Source organism: Mirounga leonina, unplaced genomic scaffold (genome assembly GCF_011800145.1).
Source record: "Mirounga leonina isolate KUSES-001 unplaced genomic scaffold, KU_Mleo_1.0 Mir_166, whole genome shotgun sequence".
In the NCBI taxonomy this organism is placed as follows: Eukaryota; Metazoa; Chordata; class Mammalia; order Carnivora; family Phocidae; genus Mirounga; species Mirounga leonina.
Window position 1 is genome coordinate 32,957,571 of NW_023270418.1, and position 18,904 is coordinate 32,976,474.

General features: G+C 59.6%; 2 protein-coding genes across 4 annotated transcripts; one reads left to right on the forward strand and one right to left on the reverse strand.

The window, feature by feature from the left end:
- Positions 1-9,657: 9,657 nt before the first annotated feature.
- RAD9A (RAD9 checkpoint clamp component A) lies at positions 9,658-15,607 on the forward strand. 3 transcript variants are annotated; one of them, XM_035013388.1, is made up of 11 exons: positions 9,658-9,810; positions 9,898-9,968; positions 10,417-10,545; positions 10,985-11,099; positions 11,188-11,287; positions 12,888-13,000; positions 13,099-13,208; positions 13,290-13,354; positions 13,446-13,583; positions 14,335-14,539; positions 14,626-15,178. In XM_035013388.1, exons 1-11 carry the CDS (start codon positions 9,777-9,779, stop codon positions 14,719-14,721), a joined length of 1,176 nt encoding a protein of 391 aa, XP_034869279.1. In that variant the 5' UTR covers positions 9,658-9,776; the 3' UTR covers positions 14,722-15,178. The 3 variants fall into 3 exon arrangements, with proteins under 3 accessions (XP_034869279.1, XP_034869278.1, XP_034869280.1); XM_035013387.1 differs by having other exon boundaries at positions 13,099-13,354; positions 14,626-15,607; XM_035013389.1 differs by lacking the exon at positions 9,898-9,968.
- PPP1CA (protein phosphatase 1 catalytic subunit alpha) lies at positions 15,384-18,704 on the reverse strand. Its single transcript, XM_035013390.1, has 7 exons — positions 18,544-18,704; positions 17,904-18,035; positions 17,515-17,745; positions 16,816-16,920; positions 16,128-16,351; positions 15,910-16,044; positions 15,384-15,835 (listed from the first exon to the last, which is right to left on the reverse strand). Exons 1-7 carry the CDS (start codon positions 18,596-18,598, stop codon positions 15,725-15,727), a joined length of 993 nt encoding a protein of 330 aa, XP_034869281.1. The 5' UTR covers positions 18,599-18,704; the 3' UTR covers positions 15,384-15,724.
- Between the last annotated feature and the right edge of the window lie 200 nt (positions 18,705-18,904).

Consider the following 18,904-nt stretch of genomic DNA (forward strand, 5'->3'; position numbering starts at 1 on the left):
CCTTCTCCCTCTGCCTCTTGTCTAGACTCGCATCCCTGCCCTCTCCCCCCACCCAGGGGGTGGCCAAGCCCCCCCCCCATCTTCCCCACTGCCAAAGGGAAAATCAGCTCCATCTCCAAGCTGCTAGTACCCCTCTGCCATGTCCGGGCAAAGACAGCAGGCTAGGAGCTGCCAGTTGGGTTGGGGTGGGGGCTGGAATACAGACCGTGCCTTTCTGCTGCCAAATCCCAGATAGGGTGGGCTGTCGGAACTCGGTTGCGGCGGGAGAAGGAAGAAAGGAGAGGCTGAGCAGGAATAACCCCTCCAGTGTTTCTGTGGGGTGGGGGCACAGGTGACTGCCCTCTGATTCCCAGCTAGGGAATCTCAGGCAAGTTCCCACTCCCCTGTGGCTCTCGGAAAGTGACTCTCGTTGTGGGATTGCTGCTGAGGGCAGGGCAGAGGTTATGGGAGACTCCTGCCCCCTGAGCCCCAGAGCCATCTGTCTTGGTACGTGGTGCAGGCACTTCCTGAACCCCTGCTGGGTGCTAGGCGCTGCCCAGGACTGAGGGGACAAGGAAAACCCACCCTGATCAGAGGACCGAGAGGGCAGGAGAGCCCTGGGAGGAGGTGCAGCCTCAGGGCGGAAATGTGGCTGGATGGCAGGAGGGGCAGTGACATCCTACGCTAGCCCAAGCGGTTCCCTGTGTTTGGCAGAGGGCCAGGCTGGGAGTCAGGATGAGGGGCTTCCAGTTGGCCAGCGTGGTCTTGGGATAAGCCCATCATCTCTCCATGGAATGGGCTATGACCACCTATGCCCTCCCCCCACCACAGGATGATGGGAGATCAGTGAGCTCATGAGAAGGACGCTGCTTTGCTGCCTTCCCTGGCCTTTCAGAGTCCAGGCCTTATCATCCACAGGGGGTGGCAGGCCAGGCCCCAAGGGATGTGGCTGGGAGGGGGGCAGGGCTGGCACCGGGTGATGCCCGAGCTGCCTTCACAGGGGGTGGGGGTGAGTCAGTGTTGGCTGAGGGACAGGCTAGACCCTGTCCCTTCCCTTTCCCTTCCCTCGCTACAGCCATAACTGGGATCCCCAGGGAAGGCCTTCCAGACACCCCCAAAACACCATGTCCCACACAGCTGCAGGATTGGCATTGAAGGGGTCCTGGCCCAGAGGATGTCATGGATTCCTGAATGAGGGAGGCCTCTGGTCCAGTCCTCCTGATGGGTGAGCAGGAGTGTGGTGTGGGAGAAGCTCACAGAGGTAAGTAAGGACACCCTCACTGATTCATGCATGTGTTCACCAAACATTCCCTGGGTACACAGAGAGGAGCCCCATGGGGCCATGGGGATGAGGGATGGAGGCTGACCCGTGTGCAGGCCACAGAGGCAGGGGCCTGCTGGTGCCTGCTGCCATGCCCGGCATTTCTTGGTGACGCCTTTACTCCGCTTAGGGCTCTGAGACTTAAATACTGACCATAGTTTAAACATTCTGAGCTCTCACCACATGTTGGGTCCTGGGCTCAGGTTTTGGGGGGACAGTATCATTTCATTCTTACAGTAACCCTGTAAGATGGGAACTGGGATTTACCCATTTTATATGTGAGGACACTGAAGTCACTTGCCTAAGGTCACACAAGGACTGGAACCCAGCACTGTCTGCCCTTTTAACTACACCGCTCAGCTGCTAACATGCCCCCCCCCCCCCCCCCCCCAAAAGGGAAGGGGCTGGGTGCCGAGAGGCTCCAGAGGCAACAAGACTTGTCAGCGCCCCCTGGCTATGAGGTAGCTAAGCTGGGCCAGCCTGTCTTTACAGGACAGACGGGATCCTCGGACAGAAAGAGAGCCAGAGACCTGGGCTCTCATGCCCTCCACCCACCGCCCACTGCTGACACGAACGGACAGTGCGCTGCTGGGCCAGGCACCCGACCTGGGCCCTCCTGGGTCGGTGAGAGCACCCTGAAAGCGCTCCATTGCCCTCAGATAGAATTAGACTCCACGAGCAGCCAAGTGGGTTTGAATCACGGACTGAGGACTGAACCGGCTTTTAGGTAGCCCCCAGCCCACAGCCAAGGGGAGGGCTTCCCCAGGCTTCCAAGGGCCCTGACTCTTCCCCCTGCAGAGTCAGGGCTAGGTAGGCTCAGAAGCCCTGCCTGGGCTGCTGGGGCCAGAGGAAGCTCCCTGGGATCCGCATCCCTGAGGCAGCCTCCTCTCCATCACCACGTGCTCGCTGCCCGGAGTGCAGGCCTGGGGGCCACCGAGGGCAGGAGCAGGAGGAAAGGCAGCAGGGCTGTCCACTTTCCCTTTCCCTCTAGTGGGCAGAAGCCCAGAGGGCCTGCCTCACCCTGAGCTGGCAGTGATGTCAGTGGAAACCCCAGGGGTGCTGAGGACCTCCTCCTACCTCAGCCCTGGCCCTACCCTGCCCTGCATCCCCCACCCACACCTGGACGGGCTCAGCCTCCTGGGGGACACCGCGCCCACCTGCCCCCTGCTTATGAGGCTGAGAGGAGCCCAGTCCTGCTGCCTGCCTCTCCCCTGCCCTATCTAGGCTTTGTCTTCCCATCCCAAGGATGTCTGGGTGATGAGTGAGTGAGGAAGGCAGGGGCAAAAGGGGTACCCCAAGGTGCTTGACTCCTCCCTTGCCTGCCAGGAGCTTTCCCTGCCATTCTCCCAGGATGTTCCATTGCCCTGGCCAACCCATGCCTCGGGCTCCGTGACTCCATCTCCCCTGGCAGAGGAGTGGGGTTACCTCTTCCTGGGCTGGAAGATCCTTATCCTGCCCTGCTGAGTCACTGCCGGCTCCTCCCGCTTGGTCCCCTCCCTCCCCACTGGCCTCCCTCCTTCAGACTTCTCAGGCTTTCTCCAGAGTGTCTGGGTTCCTCAGGGTCTCCAGGGGTCAGAGGACAGCAGCACCTCCCTGGGACGACTCGCAGTCCCACCCCAAGTGGCTGCCATCCCAGCACTGTGGGGACAGTGACAATGAGTGAGGGTGTCCTCCACCTTTACTGGCTGTGTGACCTTGGGCAAGTCACTTGGCCCTTCTCATCTCACTTGTCTCCTGCATAGAACAGAAAGGATGATAATGATACCTTCCTCAGACAACTGAGGACAACTGCGTTAATACAAGTCAAATCTGGGGGCGCCTGGGTGGCTCAGTCGTTAAGCGTCTGCCTTTGGCTCAGGTCATGGTCCCAGGGTCCTGGGATCGAGCCCCGCATCGGGCTTCCTGCTCATCAGGAAGCCTGCTGCTCCCTCTCCCACTCCCCTTGCTGTGTTCCCTCTCTCGCTGTGTCTCTCTCTGTCAAATAAATAAATAAAATCTTTAAAAAATATATACAAGTCAAATCTGGCATTCAGCACTTGATCGTGCTGAATATTATTGTTATCTGCCCCTCATGCCCTATCCTCCTGTCTCGGCTAATGATGCCCCCTTCCTCTTTCAAGCCCCCATGCCCACGTCTGCACCTTTCCTGTTCTTTAGATGTTGCTTTCCTCCTGAAGCCAGTCCCCACAACCTCCGCGCCGACCCCTCCCCACAAGGCACAGACATCAGGCTGGATCGAGAGTTCTAGAGTTGGGCCATTCCTTGTTCAACTCTCCTCCCACGATAACCCATTCCTGAACATTTGCCTTTGCATCCCAGACAGTCTTCTCACTGGGGTTCCATGAACTGACGGAGGGCTGGAGGGGGAAGCGGGGGGCGGACACTCAGGGCACAGGAAGCTCTGAGGGGATGAGAACAGTCACTCGGTCCTGGGCTCCCCAGCCGTGGGTCCATCTGCAAGACATGAGTGGTTTGGGGCTGTGAGGAGTTCACCCCTCCCCGGCCCCCACAGGCACCTCTCAGAGGTCCCATTGCACTTCTCCCCAGAGCACCCTGAGTTTCCGCTGCTGCCCGCTGCAAAACGCGTTAAATGATACAAGGCTCAAGAATTCGAGAAGGTGTACAAAGGGCATCTGTGCAGAGGAAGGAGAGGGCCGGGAGGGCTTGGGAAGGGGCTTGGGAAGGGGCTGAGGAGGGGCTGAGTGGCGACGAGGGGAAGGCCACACCTGGCCTGGGACCCGTGCCCGGGGCTGGGGCGGAGCTGACGCTCAGGCCCACGGGGGGCAGCCCCCGCCACAGTGTTCAGGAGCACCTCCTCTATGTACCCTGAGGAACAGTGTGGACCTCTAGAGACCCACACCGTGCCCACCAGGGGCTCCGGCACTGCTGGGACAGCGGGCAGGATGGTTCCAGAGCCGCCCTGCTCTTGATTAGGGCCTCCTCCCTGCCCTACCCCAGTGGCCCGAAGTCTCTCCGCCCTCCCCCTCCACTGCAGTGAGCCCATCTCAGCCAGGGATGTTGGCTTCCTGGTCCCCTTTCTCCCTGGGTGCGTGGCACCGCGTTGGGGACCGAGCTGGTACCCAGAGGCACTTGCTTGCCCCACTCAGGCCCGGGCAGCCGGGTCTCTGGTCTGGAAGCTGGGACTGTACACGGTGTCTGTCTCCCTCTGCTGGTCCCTTAAGGGACAGCCCGGCCAGGATGCTTTCCACAGAGCTGGTGGTGTCCAACGTCTACCCCAGCGGGGGGGACAGTGAGCACTGGAGGGTGGAGCAAAGGGCCCAGGGGGGACTCAGGCCCGGCCGCAGCCCGCAGGAACCCGACACTGCCTCCTGGGCCTGGGAGGCCTGCAGCGGGCCTCTGACAGGGGCCCTGAGGGGTGGCCTCCGGGTCTGCCTTCCCCATAGGCCAGCAGGCCCCAAACAGCCTCCTTCGCCTTCCAACCCATGAATGGAGCTGTCATCCATGGATTTATCTGAACCTTTTGTGAAGCTATTTATATTTCCAGCAGCGACCACATCTTGGAGTAATGAGTTCCATCGGTGTCCTCCCCTGCTGGGTGAAGCATGCTGCCTTTGATTTGTCCTAAACTTACCTCACTTGCACTCCAAGGGAGCCCTGTAACTCCAGCATGCCAGGTTGTGGTGAACAAGCTGGAGCTTCCCTGTTCACATCCCTGCTGTGGGCTTAAAAACTTCCAGCCCGTCCCCCTCCTTCCACCTCTACCCTGCAGCCTGAAGAGACCTGCTCTCTTGTCTCTTCTCAGGGCCGACTTCCACCCCCACTAGAGTCCTCCTAGTATCCCCCAGTCCCTGGCGGCCTCCAGGCCTTTCTCTGGAATGTTTCTCTGGGGGGACTTTCCTCCCAGGTTCCTGGTGGGATGCACCAGGGCTCTGTCCACGCGGGCTTGTTTTGTTTCTGGTCCTGACCCTAAAGTATGGGGAGGCGTCCTAGAAGCTTCATGAACACTGACGGAGCGAACCCTCACAGCTGCCCCTTGAGGGAAGGCCTGGGTCTCACCCCTCCGCCAACGTACAGGCGAGGCTCAGAGGAAACGAGCAACGTGTCCCATCTGCACACACCCTGAAAGTGGTGGAGCCAGATGGAGGCAGGCCGGTGCCTCGAATGCCCTTAGTCCACCTCAGCGGGCAACCTGGCTTCGAGTCTTGCCAACTGGCTGAACGCTATACTCCTGTCATTCAGCGTATGCTTCTTTTTTTTTTTTTTTTTTTTTTAAGATTTTATTTATTTATTTAAGACAGAGAATGAGACAGAGCACATGAGAGGGGTTAGGGTCAGAGGGAGAAGCAGACTCCCTGCCGAGCAGGGAGCCCGATGCAGGACTCGATCCAGGGACTCCAGGATCATGACCTGAGCCGAAGGCAGTCGCTTAACCAACTGAGCCACCCAGGCGCCCGATTCTTTTTTTTTTTAAGATTTTATTTATTTGAGAGAGAGAATGAGAGACAGAGAGCATGAGAGGAAGGAGGGTCAGAGGGAGAAGCAGACTCCCCGCCGAGCAGGGAGCCTGATGCGGGACTCGATCCCGGGACTCCAGGATCATGACCTGAGCCGAAGGCAGTCGCCCAACCAACTGAGCCACCCAGGCGCCCCAGCGTATGCTTCTTAAGCTGCCGCTACGTGCCAAGCTTGTTCTGGTTGCTGGAGCTCCCTCGCCTGCTTGGGTCCCCCCGAGTGACCACACATACACCATTTCCTGTGTGTGCACAGCCCAGCCGACTTCCTGCAGAGCTTCCTGCCACCAGAGTGGAAGCCCACGAGGACGGGGATTTGTCCTGTACTCTCTCCCGTAGAGAAGTGTGTCTAATACAGGTTGAATAGATAAATTATGGTGCTCTGGGAATTCCTGCATTTTTCTTTAAAGGTTTTATTTGTAAGTAATCTCTACGCCCCACATGGGGCTCAAGCTTACAACCTCGAGATCAGGAGTCACATGCTCCATGGACCGAGCTGGTTCCCCTGAATTCCTGCATTTTTAAACCTAGCCAGTTGGGTAAGAGGTGGTGGTTGAACGGAGGAAATTTCCCAGCGGGCAATTATTTTAAAAGTTTGAAATGGTAACCACCTTCCTCCATTCCATATCTGCTTCACCACACACATATTCCCACATACTTACATACTTATGTACCTGTGGGAGGCCACCTTGAATATGGGGTGAGGCTAAGAATTTGGGATTTGAAAGGATCCGGAGAGAGCAGCTCGTGCAACCCCCTCATTTTACCAAGGAAGAAACTGAGGCCCAAAGAAGGGCCTTGACTTGCTTGAGACTCTTGTGAGTAGGGCTGGAGCTATACAGGTCTCTCGACTTCTGGCCCAGACCCCAAATTGGGTTCCTCTGCCAACACAAAGTGCTCCTGGCGGGGGATGAGGCCCTCATCCTCCACTGTGCGTCCTCCCTCTGGACCTGAAAGGCATCACTGCCTGTGCCAAGTGCGAGCCTGGAGAGGCTGCTTGCCTTCGGAGATCTTCCTTCCAGTCCCGCAGACTGGGGGAAGCAGGACAGCCAATTACAGCTCCTTTCTGGTGTCTGAACCCTTCAAAAGGGTCAGGTGAGAACAGACCTCTGGTAGGGTGTGTGTGTGTGTGTGTGTGTGTGTGTGTGTGTGTTTGTCCAAAGACTCATTACAAATACTAAAGAGGGGCGCCTGGCTGGCTCAGTCAGTAAAGCATGCAACTCTTGATCTTGAGGTTGTGAGTTCAGGCCCCACATTGGGCACAGAGATTACTTAAAAAAAAAAAAAATCCTAAAGAGTGTGTGTGTGTATGTCTGAAGACTCATTAAATATCCTGAAGAGTCTGGGGTGCCTGGGTGGCACAGTCAGTTAAGCATCCGACTCTTGGGGGGCACCTGGGTGGCTCAGTCGTTAAGCGTATGCCTTCGGCTCAGGTCATGATCCCAGGGTCCTGGGATGGAGCCCCACATCAGGCTCCCTGCTCAGCGGGAAGCCTGCTTCTCCCTCTCCCACTCCCCCTGCTTGTGTTCCCTCTCTCGCTGTGTCTCTATCAAATAAATAAATAAAATCTTAAAAAAAAAAAAAAAAGCATCCGACTCTTGGTTTCAGGTCTGAGATGGAGCCCTGAGTCGGGATCTGCGCTCGGGGTGGAGTCTGCTTAAAACTCTTTCTTCCTCTACCCTCCCCCCGCCCCACGTCCTCTCTTAAACAAATAAACAACAACAACAACCACCACCACCACCTGAAGAGTTTATGTTCCCCTCTCCCTCCCCAGGGCCCTGCCTCCAAGACCTCAAGGCCACAGGACCCTACAGCCCCATAGAGGTCAGGGGCAGAGGTGCGACCGTGTAACTGTCCCCCACCTTGCCTTCCAGGGAGCCTTGGCGGCTGCCTCCTGTACCAGTCGGGCTGTGCATGTAACAGTTGTGGGGCAAAGCTGTGAAGGCCACGCACAGTCACACTGGGGTAAAGAGAGAGAGAGAGAGACTGAGAGAGGAGAGGAAAGGAAGAGAATAGCTAACACGAGGTTCTTTTGTGGGTTTTATTTATTTTTTGTGGGTTGTGTTTTCTGGACAGAGTGTGGAGGGGAAGCAGCTACTGTCCAGGGAAGGATGGGGCTGTGGGAAGGCGCTGGAAGCTTCGCGACAGCACCTTAGGTAGAAACAAATGAAATACTGTTGCACTGTGATGAGTGGTGGGGGCCGGTGCACAGAAGGCCTCTCTGAGGACGAGCAACTAAAGCTGAGCCCTAGGAAGAGAAGGAGCCAGCATGTGAGAAGGGGGACATTTTAGGAAGGTCACTTTGGTGCTGTATGGAGAGTGGACTGCAGAAGCCAGGCAAGAGACCACTCAGCTCCTATAGTCGTCCAGGTGAGAGAGGATGGTGGCCCGAGCCAGGAGGGTGGCTGTGGAGATGGAAGAGGGTGCCATCTGTTTGGAAGATGGAGCAGTCAGGGCTTGCTGAAGGACTGTAATATGTGGGATGAGGGACAGGGTCAAGGATGACTCCCAGCGGACCCGACTTAAATGCCTGGGTAGACGCAGTACCATTTACACTGCCTCCCCGCTCCCCCAGCAAGGCAAGAATAGCCTCCCGCAATGCTCTAGAGAAGTCTGGTGATGCACGGACACTGAGGGCAAGGAGAGGGAGAAACAAAGAAGCAGGGTCCAGAATTTCAGGCCAGGAGCTGGAGGGCAAAAGGCTGGTAGGCAAACACGACTCCTCACTGCAGACAGTACCAGAGGGTTAGTAAGGCCAAGCCAGCCCTAAGGAATGCAGGGATGCCCAGGGCCCTTCAAAGCACTACAGAAGCTTGGTGCTATGGGAGCTGGAGGTCGGAAAGTCCCTTTGGGACTTCCCTTCCACTTTGCAGACCTGCAGCCCAGGGCCGAAGGCGAGGGGAAAACTTCCCTGACTGATGAATCCCCTCCTTCTGCACAGTCCTGGGTTTTGTTTTATTTTATTTATTTATTTTTTAAGATTTTATTTATTTATTTGAGAGAGCACAGATAGGCAGAGTGGCAGGCAGAGGGAGAAGCAGGCTCTCCGCTGAGCAGGGAGCCCAATGCGGGGCTCGATCCCAGGGCCCTGGGATCATGACCTGAGCTGAAGGCAGACGCTTAACTGACTGAGCCACTCAGGCACCCCCTGGGTTTTGTTTTAGATGGCCACATAAACGCGATTCCACCCTCGTAAAACGTTTCCAGTGCTTCCCACTGGCGTCCCTCCTCGTTTGGCAGCCTCCATCCCTCTGCAAGGCTCACAGACCACTTCCCTCCACAAGGGGCAAGGCCCACGTACCAATGACCCTTTCCTCTCGCTTCCCCCTGCTAGGTACACCCTTCTACCCCCTTCAGCCCCGAGAATCTTCTGGTCTTCAAGGATCAATGATGGGGTTCCTCGAAGCCAGAGTGAACAGCCACTCTCCCACCCTGGGATCCTGCAGCAAATTGCTTTAATCTCTTTAGAGCTGGTGGTTGCTGCTTGTGTCCGTGCGGATGGTCCAGCTTCAACCCCGTATCCAGGCGCCCAGAAGATCTGTACTAAGCGACCCAGGAGGGCTCGCCCGCACATTTCAGGGCTCCGAGCCCGGTGCTCGCGGCCTCGTACCGGGTGCCTCGCGCCCTGCGGCCGCGTCCTCCGTACTCCTCGCGTTCGGCTGCACAGCCGCCGAGGCCCCACCGAGCCGGCCGTTTCCCCAAGGCCGCGAAAAGACCGGGGCCGGGCGCTCCCCGCTCCCGTGACCGCGACCCGCCCCCCCCCCGCCCCAGGTCTCCGTGGACTCCGTCACGTGACGGCGGAGCGGGCGAGCGTTTTTCTCACGTGACGGAGGCGCCGGGGTGGGGACCAATGAGAAGGCGGGGGCGGGGCTTCCGGGGGGCGGTGCGCGGGAAGGGAACTCCCGGCCCCCGCGGCGGCGGGTGAGACCCGGAGCCCAGCGGCGGGCCGCCCGCCAGTCTCAGCTCGGTCGGAGGCCAGACTCGGCCTCGGCGCCGAGGGCAGCATGAAGTGTCTGGTCACGGGCGGCAACGTGAAGGGTGAGTTGGGGCGACCGGGGGGCGCGGGGGCACGTGGGACCGCCGGAGACGCCAGCCTAAGCCCCGTCCCTTTTCTCCTCCCCGCAGTGCTCGGCAAGGCCGTCCATTCCCTGTCCCGCATCGGGGACGAGCTCTACCTGGAGCCCCTGGAAGACGGGGTGAGGGGGTGGGTGGGATTACAGCCGGGAGCCAGTTTCTCCTCGCGTCGGGCCAGATGCCCTTGGGCAGAGTTGTCTGCCGAGTTTGTCCCCCGCCTCCCGTTGTCGGGGCGTCAGTTTGGGCCCTGTCATCTTCCCAGGCCGGATGTGAATCGAGAGCCACTGCCCCCCCTGAAGTGCCTGTGGCGGGTGGGGGCAACTGGGGGGAAAGGTGGAGTGTGCTGACGGTTGTGTAGGGCCCTTGCTGTGGGAGCAGTCACTGCCGGGGATTCAGGGAAGGCAGGCTTCATGAAGGCACCCGCTGACCGGAAGGAGAGGGAGGATTTCAACAGGTGATGGTGGAGGAGGAGGAGGACGTCAGGACAAGTGTGTGAGCAAAAGCCGGCCAGAGGGCAGGGCCTGTCTCTGCGCCCTGACCGCATCCCTCTCCCTGCTTTTCCTGGCCCAGCTCTCTCTCCGGACGGTGAACTCCTCTCGCTCTGCCTATGCCTGCTTCCTCTTTGCCCCCCTCTTCTTCCAGCAGTACCAGGCGGCCGCCCCTGGTCAGGAAGCCCTGCGCTGTAAGATCTTGATGAAGGTGAGGCCCTTCCCTCATCGGCGGTGCTTTGTGTCCCCTCTGCCCCCCCAGGAATGTGTCTGCCCTGGGGCATTCAGAAGATGCTAACTGGGGAGAGGGATGTATGCAGGAGCAAGCAGGTGTAAAATGCAGTGAGGGGCATAGGAAAGACCACCGAGGGTAATGGGAGATACGGTGAGGGAGACTGATTTCTGCCAGGGACCTGGAGAGAGTGGTGACATTCACCTTGGTCCTCGAAAAGTAAGCAGATCTTTCAAGGCATCCCAGACAGGTGTGGAACAGCATGAACAGAGGCCTGGAAAGGCGTAAATGTGCTGCATGTTGTGGGAACTCCCTTCCTAGTGGGACAGTGCTGAGCCCGGGATGGCCGGATCCTACGTGGGGGTGAGAGCTGGTTGGTGGAGGCACAGCACTGGGCTGATGTGTTGCCCCCACTCAGTCGTTCCTGGCCGTCTTCCGCTCACTGGCGACGGTGGAGAGGAGCGTGGAGAAATGCTGCATCTCACTGGGTGGCAGGAGCAGCCGCCTGGTGGTCCAGCTGCACTGCAAATACGGTGAGTGGGCTGCTGGCCGGCCAAGGGGTCCCTGGCGTGGAGGCGTGGAGGTTAGCAAGACCCACTGAGACCCTGTCTGCCCATCCAGGGGTGAGGAAGACTCACAACCTGTCCTTCCAGGACTGCGAGTCCCTGCAGGCCGTCTTTGACCCAGCCTTGTGCTCGAATGTGCTCCGTGCCCCAGCACGGTGAGTGTGACCTCCAGCTACCAACTGAGCGTGGGTCTCATTTGTTTCTTTGGAGCTTCCAGGGTCAATTTAAGAAGACACCTCCTTCATTTTCTCTGCAGAGTTTCTATCAACCTCAAAGAGTTTATCTAGACCGGTCTGCTCTCAGGTCCTGGGCTGGCTCTTGAGGGGCTGAGGCTGGAATGGAGGAGGGCATCGCTCCATGCTCCTCACTGTCTTCAGGAACCCGTATTCTCCACCCCAAAGATCCAGCTTGGCTTTCTGGCCACTAAGACCCCTTCCAACTCCTCTTTTAGAAAGCATGTCTTTGGGTTGCTCTTAAGTCCTCTTTCTCTGGCTTGAGCAGCCTTGAACATCCATCTCTAGCTTTGTGACTCAGGGGCTCAAAATCCTTCTCTGGTGTGGTCATCTTTCTGGGACTCTTCTCCACTCAAGGGCAGCCTCTTTTCCTGTCTGCTTTGGCTGTAGCTTTGAGGAGTCCGCAGGCCGAGGAAGGAGGCTGGACAGGGTGGTCATGGTCCAGGAGGGCCGCCTGAATGAGCATCTGTGGGGATGGGGCTGTTCCAGGAAAATCAGAGTACCCGGGGGGCTGTGCCGGGCCCAGGAGATGGGGATTCCAGTGGAGGCAAGGGTCCCTGCAGCAGATCAGTGTAGAGAGGGGTGGCTCCCCTCCCACCTTTCGCTGTATGCTCCTGGCATTTGAGTAGCCCAAGGTCACGTTCATTTCTTTTCGTAGCCATAGGGTGTGGTAATTTGAAGTTCCCTTTGGGTCCTGATGATCTGTTTTTCTGAGTTCTGTTGAGGTGATGCTGCTCAGGACTCCTTTGGGTAGAGAAAGAGGGAAGGGTATCTATCACCTCTGGTCTGGATTTTGGTGGTGGTTTTTTTAAAATGAGCAATTGTTTTTCTTTTTCTCATGGACAATTTCAAGGATGTATAAAAGCGAATCCCTGCTCCTGTTCCAGTTGCCGTGAGACAGAGTTCAGATGTTATTTCATATGTATATATTTGTCAACATGTGTTTCTTTTTTTTTAAGATTTTATTTATTTATTTGACAGACAGAGACACAGCGAGAGAGGGAACACAAGCAGGGGGAGTGGGAGAGGGAGAAGCAGGCTTCCTGCCGAGCAGGGAGCCCGATGCGGGGCTCGATCCCAGGACCCCGGGATCATGACCTGAGCCGAAGGCAGACGCTTAACCATCTGAGCCACCCAGGCGCCCCTGTCAACATGTGTTTCTAAAAGACAAAGATTAAAGGTCTTTTTTGAAGGCTGAGTTTATAGGGATGGCCTGGTGTGCTTTCCCCCCGGGAGGGGCAGGTGCTGCCGGCCTGGTTTGGCCCAGTGCGAACAGCCCATCCTTTCTGTTGCCTCCTCTGGGCTCTACTCTTGTCTGCCCCGTCCCTTGCAGTGGACTTTTTCTCCCCCAGCAGCCTGAAAGCTTTGGATGGGGTAGGAGCCATGTCCTGCTCACCCTGTCCTTCTTCCCAGGGCATGCTAGGGCCAGCACATGGTGGGTCCTTTTGGACACTGGTCTCCGCAAACGCGAAGCCATGGGGCAGGCCTGAGCCTTGGCTGTGATGCTGTACCCCCCTCACAGGGTCCTGGGGGAGGCTGTTCTGCCCTTCCCCCCGGCGCTGGCAGAAGTGACACTGGGCATTGGCTGTGGCCGCAGGGTCATCCTGCGCAGCTACCAGGAGGAGGAGGAGGCAGGTGAGAGAGCCGGACATGGCCTTAGACAGGGGGTTAGAGCTGGGGTGGGAGGGGGTAGGGCCCAGAAGCCTAGGTCCCTCCTGTTCCTGCCTCCACAGACAGCACTGTCAAAGCCATGGTGACCGAGATGAGCATCGGGCAGGAGGATTTCCAGCAGTTGCAGGCCCAGGAAGGGGTGGCCATCACTTTCTGCCTCAAGGAATTCCGGGTGAGGTTTCCCCCAGTACACTCCCCACCCCGTCCTCCCTGCCCTGCCCGGGGCCTCACTGCTCTGCTTCTCCCTTCCCAGGGACTCCTGAGCTTTGCGGAATCTGCAAACTTGTCTCTCAGCGTTTACTTCGATGCACCAGGCAGGTAATTCCCAGCCTCAGGTCCAGGAGGGGAGGCTCTGGGATGCTGGGAACTGAAGGGCCCTGACCTTGCCCGGGACCTGTCGTCTGCCTAGGCCAGCCATCTTTGCCGTCAGTGACTCTCTGCTGGATGGACACTTTGTCCTGGCCACACTGTCGGAGTCGGACCCGCACTCCCCAGCCCTGTGCTCCCCAGAGCTCCGCAGGCTGGCGCCTCCACTCCAGGCTCACAGGTGAGGCTGCCCACATGCCTGCCCGCCCCTCCCCACTCCCATCTCTCTGGACCCCGGCCTGAGCCTCCTGCCTGCAGCTCGTGCACCTCCCCCAGCACATACACTTCCTGTCAGGCCCCAGCCCCTCCGGTGCTCACAGCCCCTTCCAGCCCTGCAGGCTCAGCCTTCCTGGTCAGCTGTGCTCAGAGAGAGCCCTCCCACCCAGGGAAGAAGTGTCCCCAAGGTCGGGTTGGCTTCCTTCTCTGGCTGAGGCCTCCTCTCCGAGCCTCTTCTCAGGCCAAGGAGGGAACAGGCTGCCGGGAGGCAGGTGGCTGGAAGGGCAGGTGGGCCGGGGCGGATGGGCCCAGTGTAGCTGAAGCAGAGGAAGTTTGGTCTGGCCCCCTGCCCAGCACGTCCCTGGGCCCCAGTGCTCTCCAGCTCTGTCTCCTGGGAGGGCGGAGGCTTTGGCCCCAGGTGGCCTAGCTCGGAGGACTCGATGCTTCTCTACCCCAGCTGAGCTATACTGGCTCCCAGGATGCTTCCCTCAGGCCCCTACCTGAACTCTGATCAAACGGATTCCAGGTCCACACCCTGCAGGAAGCCGCCACGTAACCACAGCATCTTTCCCCTCCAACCAAATGAGAAAGTAATAAAGCCAAGAGGTCACCAGTGGCCGCAAGGCTTTCACCGCTCCGAGTCCTCTAAAGTGGGGTCCTGCCTCTGTACCCTCTTCTCTCCCTGTGGCTCGCTGACACCCTGTCCCTGCCTGCAGCACACCCCATCTGGATGACTTTGCCAACGATGACATCGACTCTTACATGATTGCCATGGAGACCACTGCGGACAGCGAGGGCTCCCGGGCGGTACCCTCCGTCTCCCTTTTTCCCGGCCTCCGGCCCCCCTGTAGCCCTGGCCCCTACTCAGAGGACAATGAAGCTGAGGCCGGTACACAGCCTGGGACTCCCCCACCCAAGAAGGTAGGGGCTGGAGATGGAGGCAGGGGTGGGAGGCAAGGACGGAGCAGCCTCCAGAACTCACTCTGCTTCCTCTGTTCACCTTCCAGTTCCGCTCGCTGTTCTTTGGCTCCATCCTCGCCCCTGCACACTCCCCTCCGGGCCCCAGCCCTGTGCTGGCTGAAGATAGTGAGGGTGAAGGCTGAACTGAGAACAAGCCTGTGTCCAGAGGCTCTGGACTAGATGAAGCCACAGCCTCCCCCTTCCCCCAGGGGCAGCCCAGGGATAGGGCTGATCTCCACCCTGCTGGGTGGTCAAGGTGGGCTGTGCTGGAGCTGAGCGCTGGTCCTGCTGCCACCCCAGGTCCCTCTTGGCTATCTGTGACTAGTCTGGGTCCTGTGTTCTCTCATCAACTCCCAACCAATCATGTCTGTCCCCAGGCTTGGCAATGAGCCACCACCTGATGGGAGGTCCCTCACCTATTATTCCCCTCCCAGTAGGCCTTTAGGCCAGACTCCAACCAGGTGGCTAGGGCTGGACACCTGCCTTCCCCAAGCGTACCTCCCTAAGACAGGAATCACAGAGGGGCTGTTGGCCCCTGCTGGTCTACCTTCTTTGCCAATCATGACCTGTCCCTCCCCCAAATCCTGGGCACACCTCTGGGATCCCTTGTGGCCCGCAAACTTTTTCTTGCTTTCTCTATGCTGTCTGGCCCTGGCTTGGGATTCTAAGCCCCTGTGTACCTGAGCCTGTGGCTGGGATTACCCTGGCTGGGGCCCCATGCCCAGCAAGCCTATCCTCCCAAGTGGCCCTGGACAGAAGGGCTGCCAGGCCCAGTATTTGGGACAAGGGAGACGGAGGCCATGGCGAGAATCCAGCTTTGACCTTTATTCAAGAGACCAGATGGGTCGCCCCAGGATCTGTCTGCCAGCCCTGAGGCCAAGCAAGGCTGGAAACCCACATCTGGCCCTGCTTTGCCCTGAGCTGCAGCCTCGGCCCCAGGATCCTGCTCGCGACCACTGCAGGTGCAGGCGGAAGGAGCCCTGGGGGACTGGACGCTGCTATTGATTCATTAAAAAAAAAAGAAAAACACACCAAGGCTCCGTGTTCCCCGTGACAGGTGGGCCTGGGGGGCCAGCGTGAACCCCCCAAAGGCCACATAATTTCTGTACAATCCACCATCTGGGGCAGAGTGCGGGCACGCAGAGGCTATTTCTTGGCTTTGGCGGAGTTGCGGGGCGGGGTGATGGGCCGGCCTCCAGGGTTCAAGCCACTGAACTGCCCGTATTTCCCCTTGTTCTTGTCAGCGGGCTTGAGGATCTAAAAGAGACAGAGCTGGTCAGGCTCACAGGCTAAGCCACGGGGTCACAGGCCCCTTCCTTCCCCATCCCCACCTGGAAGGAGCACATGAGCGTCTCATCCACACTCATCATGGCACCTGCGTTGTCAAACTCGCCACAGTAGTTAGGAGCCGAGAAGAGTGTCACCAGCTGCCGCTTGGCAAAGAACTCATAGCCATCTTCCACCACCTGGATGAGGATAGGGGCAGTTAGCTCAGCAGGTGCTGGCTACCCAGCCCCCGCTCCCACCCACCCCAGAGCTGCCAGCCCACCTGGTGCGCCCGGCAGATGAGGTCCAAGTCGTGCTTGTGCAGGAACTTGGCCACTACCTCAGCCCCAAAGGTAAAGGAGACACCACGGTCATTCTCGCCCCAGCCCTGCACGTCCTTGTCAGGGTCAGACCACAGCAGGTCACATAGCAGGCCCTGGTCAGGCACGTCTGTGGGCCGCATGATACGCCGAATCTGCTCCATGGACTGCAAGTCTGGGGACAAGCCTGGGGGAGCAAGGCGGGGGGGGGGGGCAGGTCACTTCCTCAAGCCTCAAAACAAAGACACCTCCCACCCACCCACCCCCCGCTCCACAAAGCCTCTGCAGGTCAGCCTCCCCTCTACCTGCCACCACCTGGCTCCCTCCCAAAGTCCCAGGAGTCCAGGCAGGCAGAAGTCATCCCCTTCTGCCTCAAGGACCACAGAGCTCTCTGAACAAAGGAGACAAAGTCCATGCACAATGCCAAGGCCAAAACGGGGGTGAGCGGAACCGAGTACTGGGGTGGGAGTGGCGGGGGGGCTTCCTGGAAGAAGTGACGTGCAAAGCAAGAGCACTGGGAGAGCTGTTCCAGGTGACTGGGACTATATCCCCCCCCAGCTACCAGCCTCGTCCCAAGGCCCCCAGGGATGTGGCCCGGGGCTCTTCCTTCCTGGACATTCCTTTCGACTTGTGCCCCAGAGCCACCCTCACCTCCATGGCAGCAGAAGATCTTCTCGTCCACAATGGCAGCAATGGGCAGGCAGTTGAAACAGTCGGTAAAGGTTTTCCACAGTTTAATGTTGTAGCGTCTCTTGCCTGCCGGGGGCAAGGAGAGGCCTCGTTAGGCCCGTCTGCCTCACACCCAGCCTGGCTCTCTGGGCCCTCCAGGGCACCCCGTGGGCCCCTCAGACACAGCTGGGAGAAGAGAGTGGCAGGCCAGAGAAGCCCCTCCCCCCACTCCACTGCCTACCAGCCTTCCTAGAAGAATTCTAAGGCAGCCGAGCCCACAGGAACCTGAGTTCCAATCTGGAACAACCCACCCCCACCCAGTGAGCAGGGCCAGGCCAAGACCAGGTCTGGTTTATCTCAACTTCTGGCCGGCAGAAGCCAGTCCAGATAGGCATCCTAAGTGCTCCCGGATGTACCGGAGGGGAGGGTCATCAGGCAGGGCCCCGCAGGAGAACACTGGGCAGTGTTCAGTCAGCAGCCATTCGCCAGACCCCTTCCGAGCGCCAGGCCCCGTGCCAGGAGGGCAGGGCAGGGAGACACGGGCTGGCGTGCGCTTCACAGAGCCCAGTCTGCAGGTATCCGTCGGACGCTGCTATCTTTACCGCCAACCCAGCGTGAGGGTCTCACTGGACAGCGGGGTCCCTTAAGGACTGGGCAGCCCCAGATACTCTGTCTACTCACACTCATCGTAGAAGCCGTAGATGCGGTTGATGCTGGCGCACTCGTGGTTCCCACGCAGAAGGAAAAAGTTCTCGGGGTACTTGATCTTATAGGCCAGCAGCAGGCAGATGGTCTCCAAAGACTGCTTGCCCCGGTCCACATAGTCCCCCAGGAAGAGGTAGTTGCTCTCTGGAGGGAAGCCGCCGTACTCAAATAGCCGCAGAAGGTCGTAGTACTGGCCATGGATGTCACCTGTGACCCAGGGAACGGGTTCAGCGCGACGTGCAGGGGCTACACTTGAACCCAGGGCCAAGTCTGGGCTCCGAGGAGGAGCACTGCAAGGACTTGGGAGGCGGGGCGGGGGGAATGCCGCTTTCAGAAAGCAAAAGGGGCCTGGGCAGAGGGCTCACCGCAGATCTTGAGGGGTGCCTCCAGCTCCAGAAGAATGGGCTGGCTCAGGAAGATCTCCCGTGATTTGAGGCACAGACCACGGATCTCGTTCTCTGTTAGCTGTACATTCTTTCCAGGCCGCGAGCCCTGCACTGGGGGCGGAATGGGGCGTCAAGCCTCTGGTCCCTCAGGCAGGAGGAAGGTGGGCGACACAAGTGGCCCTGTGGGCACATCTGAGGGCGCCTGGGCCTCCTGGGCCCCTCCTTGCCCAGGGGCAGCTGTTGCTGGTGAGCCTCCCAGGATGGGACCCCTCCAGGGGGGTCTGCTGTGCGCGGGGGGGGGCCTGTCACCCCACCCCATAGCGCAGGACCCCTGGGAGGGGTGGAGCTAGGCTTCTTAGGTTTCTCCCTCACCCCCAAGAGCACAGGCCAACCTGTGCGCCCCCGGCCCAGGAGAAGGGGCTGCTCCCCTTGCCAGAGCGTCCCCAGAACCGCCCAGGCGCCCCGCGCCTGGGGGGGCGGCTATGGCCGCGGGACCTCGAGGCCCGTCCCCGCCCAGTCTAAGCTGGCCCTGGGAGGGGCAGGCCCGCCCGCGCACCACTTCCGGGCCAGGCAGAGGGCCAGGGCGCGGCGGGCACCGACCTCCCCCGCCCCGGCCAACCTTCCAGCAGGCGCCCGATGATAGAGTCCAGGTTGAGCTTCTCGCTGTCGGACATGGCGGCTCCGCCGCTCCGGCCCAGCAGCTCCGGGCCCGCTCCTGCCGCCCGCCCTCCCGCTGCCTCCTTCCGGCCTGGCGCTCCTTCCGCCCGCCCCAGCCCGCCCCGGCCTGCCGCCCCGCCTCCTGGGCCTGCCGCCCCGCCCCGCGCGCTGCCCCCGCGCTCTAGCGCCCCCGCTGGGCGCCGGGCGCAGCGGCCGCGGCGGTCCGGGGGCGGGGCATAGGGGCGGGGCGGGGCTTGGGCTGAGTTTGGTCTATCTAAAACGAAGCCTGGTCGGTGGGTGGAGCTTGGTGGGGCGGGGTTGAG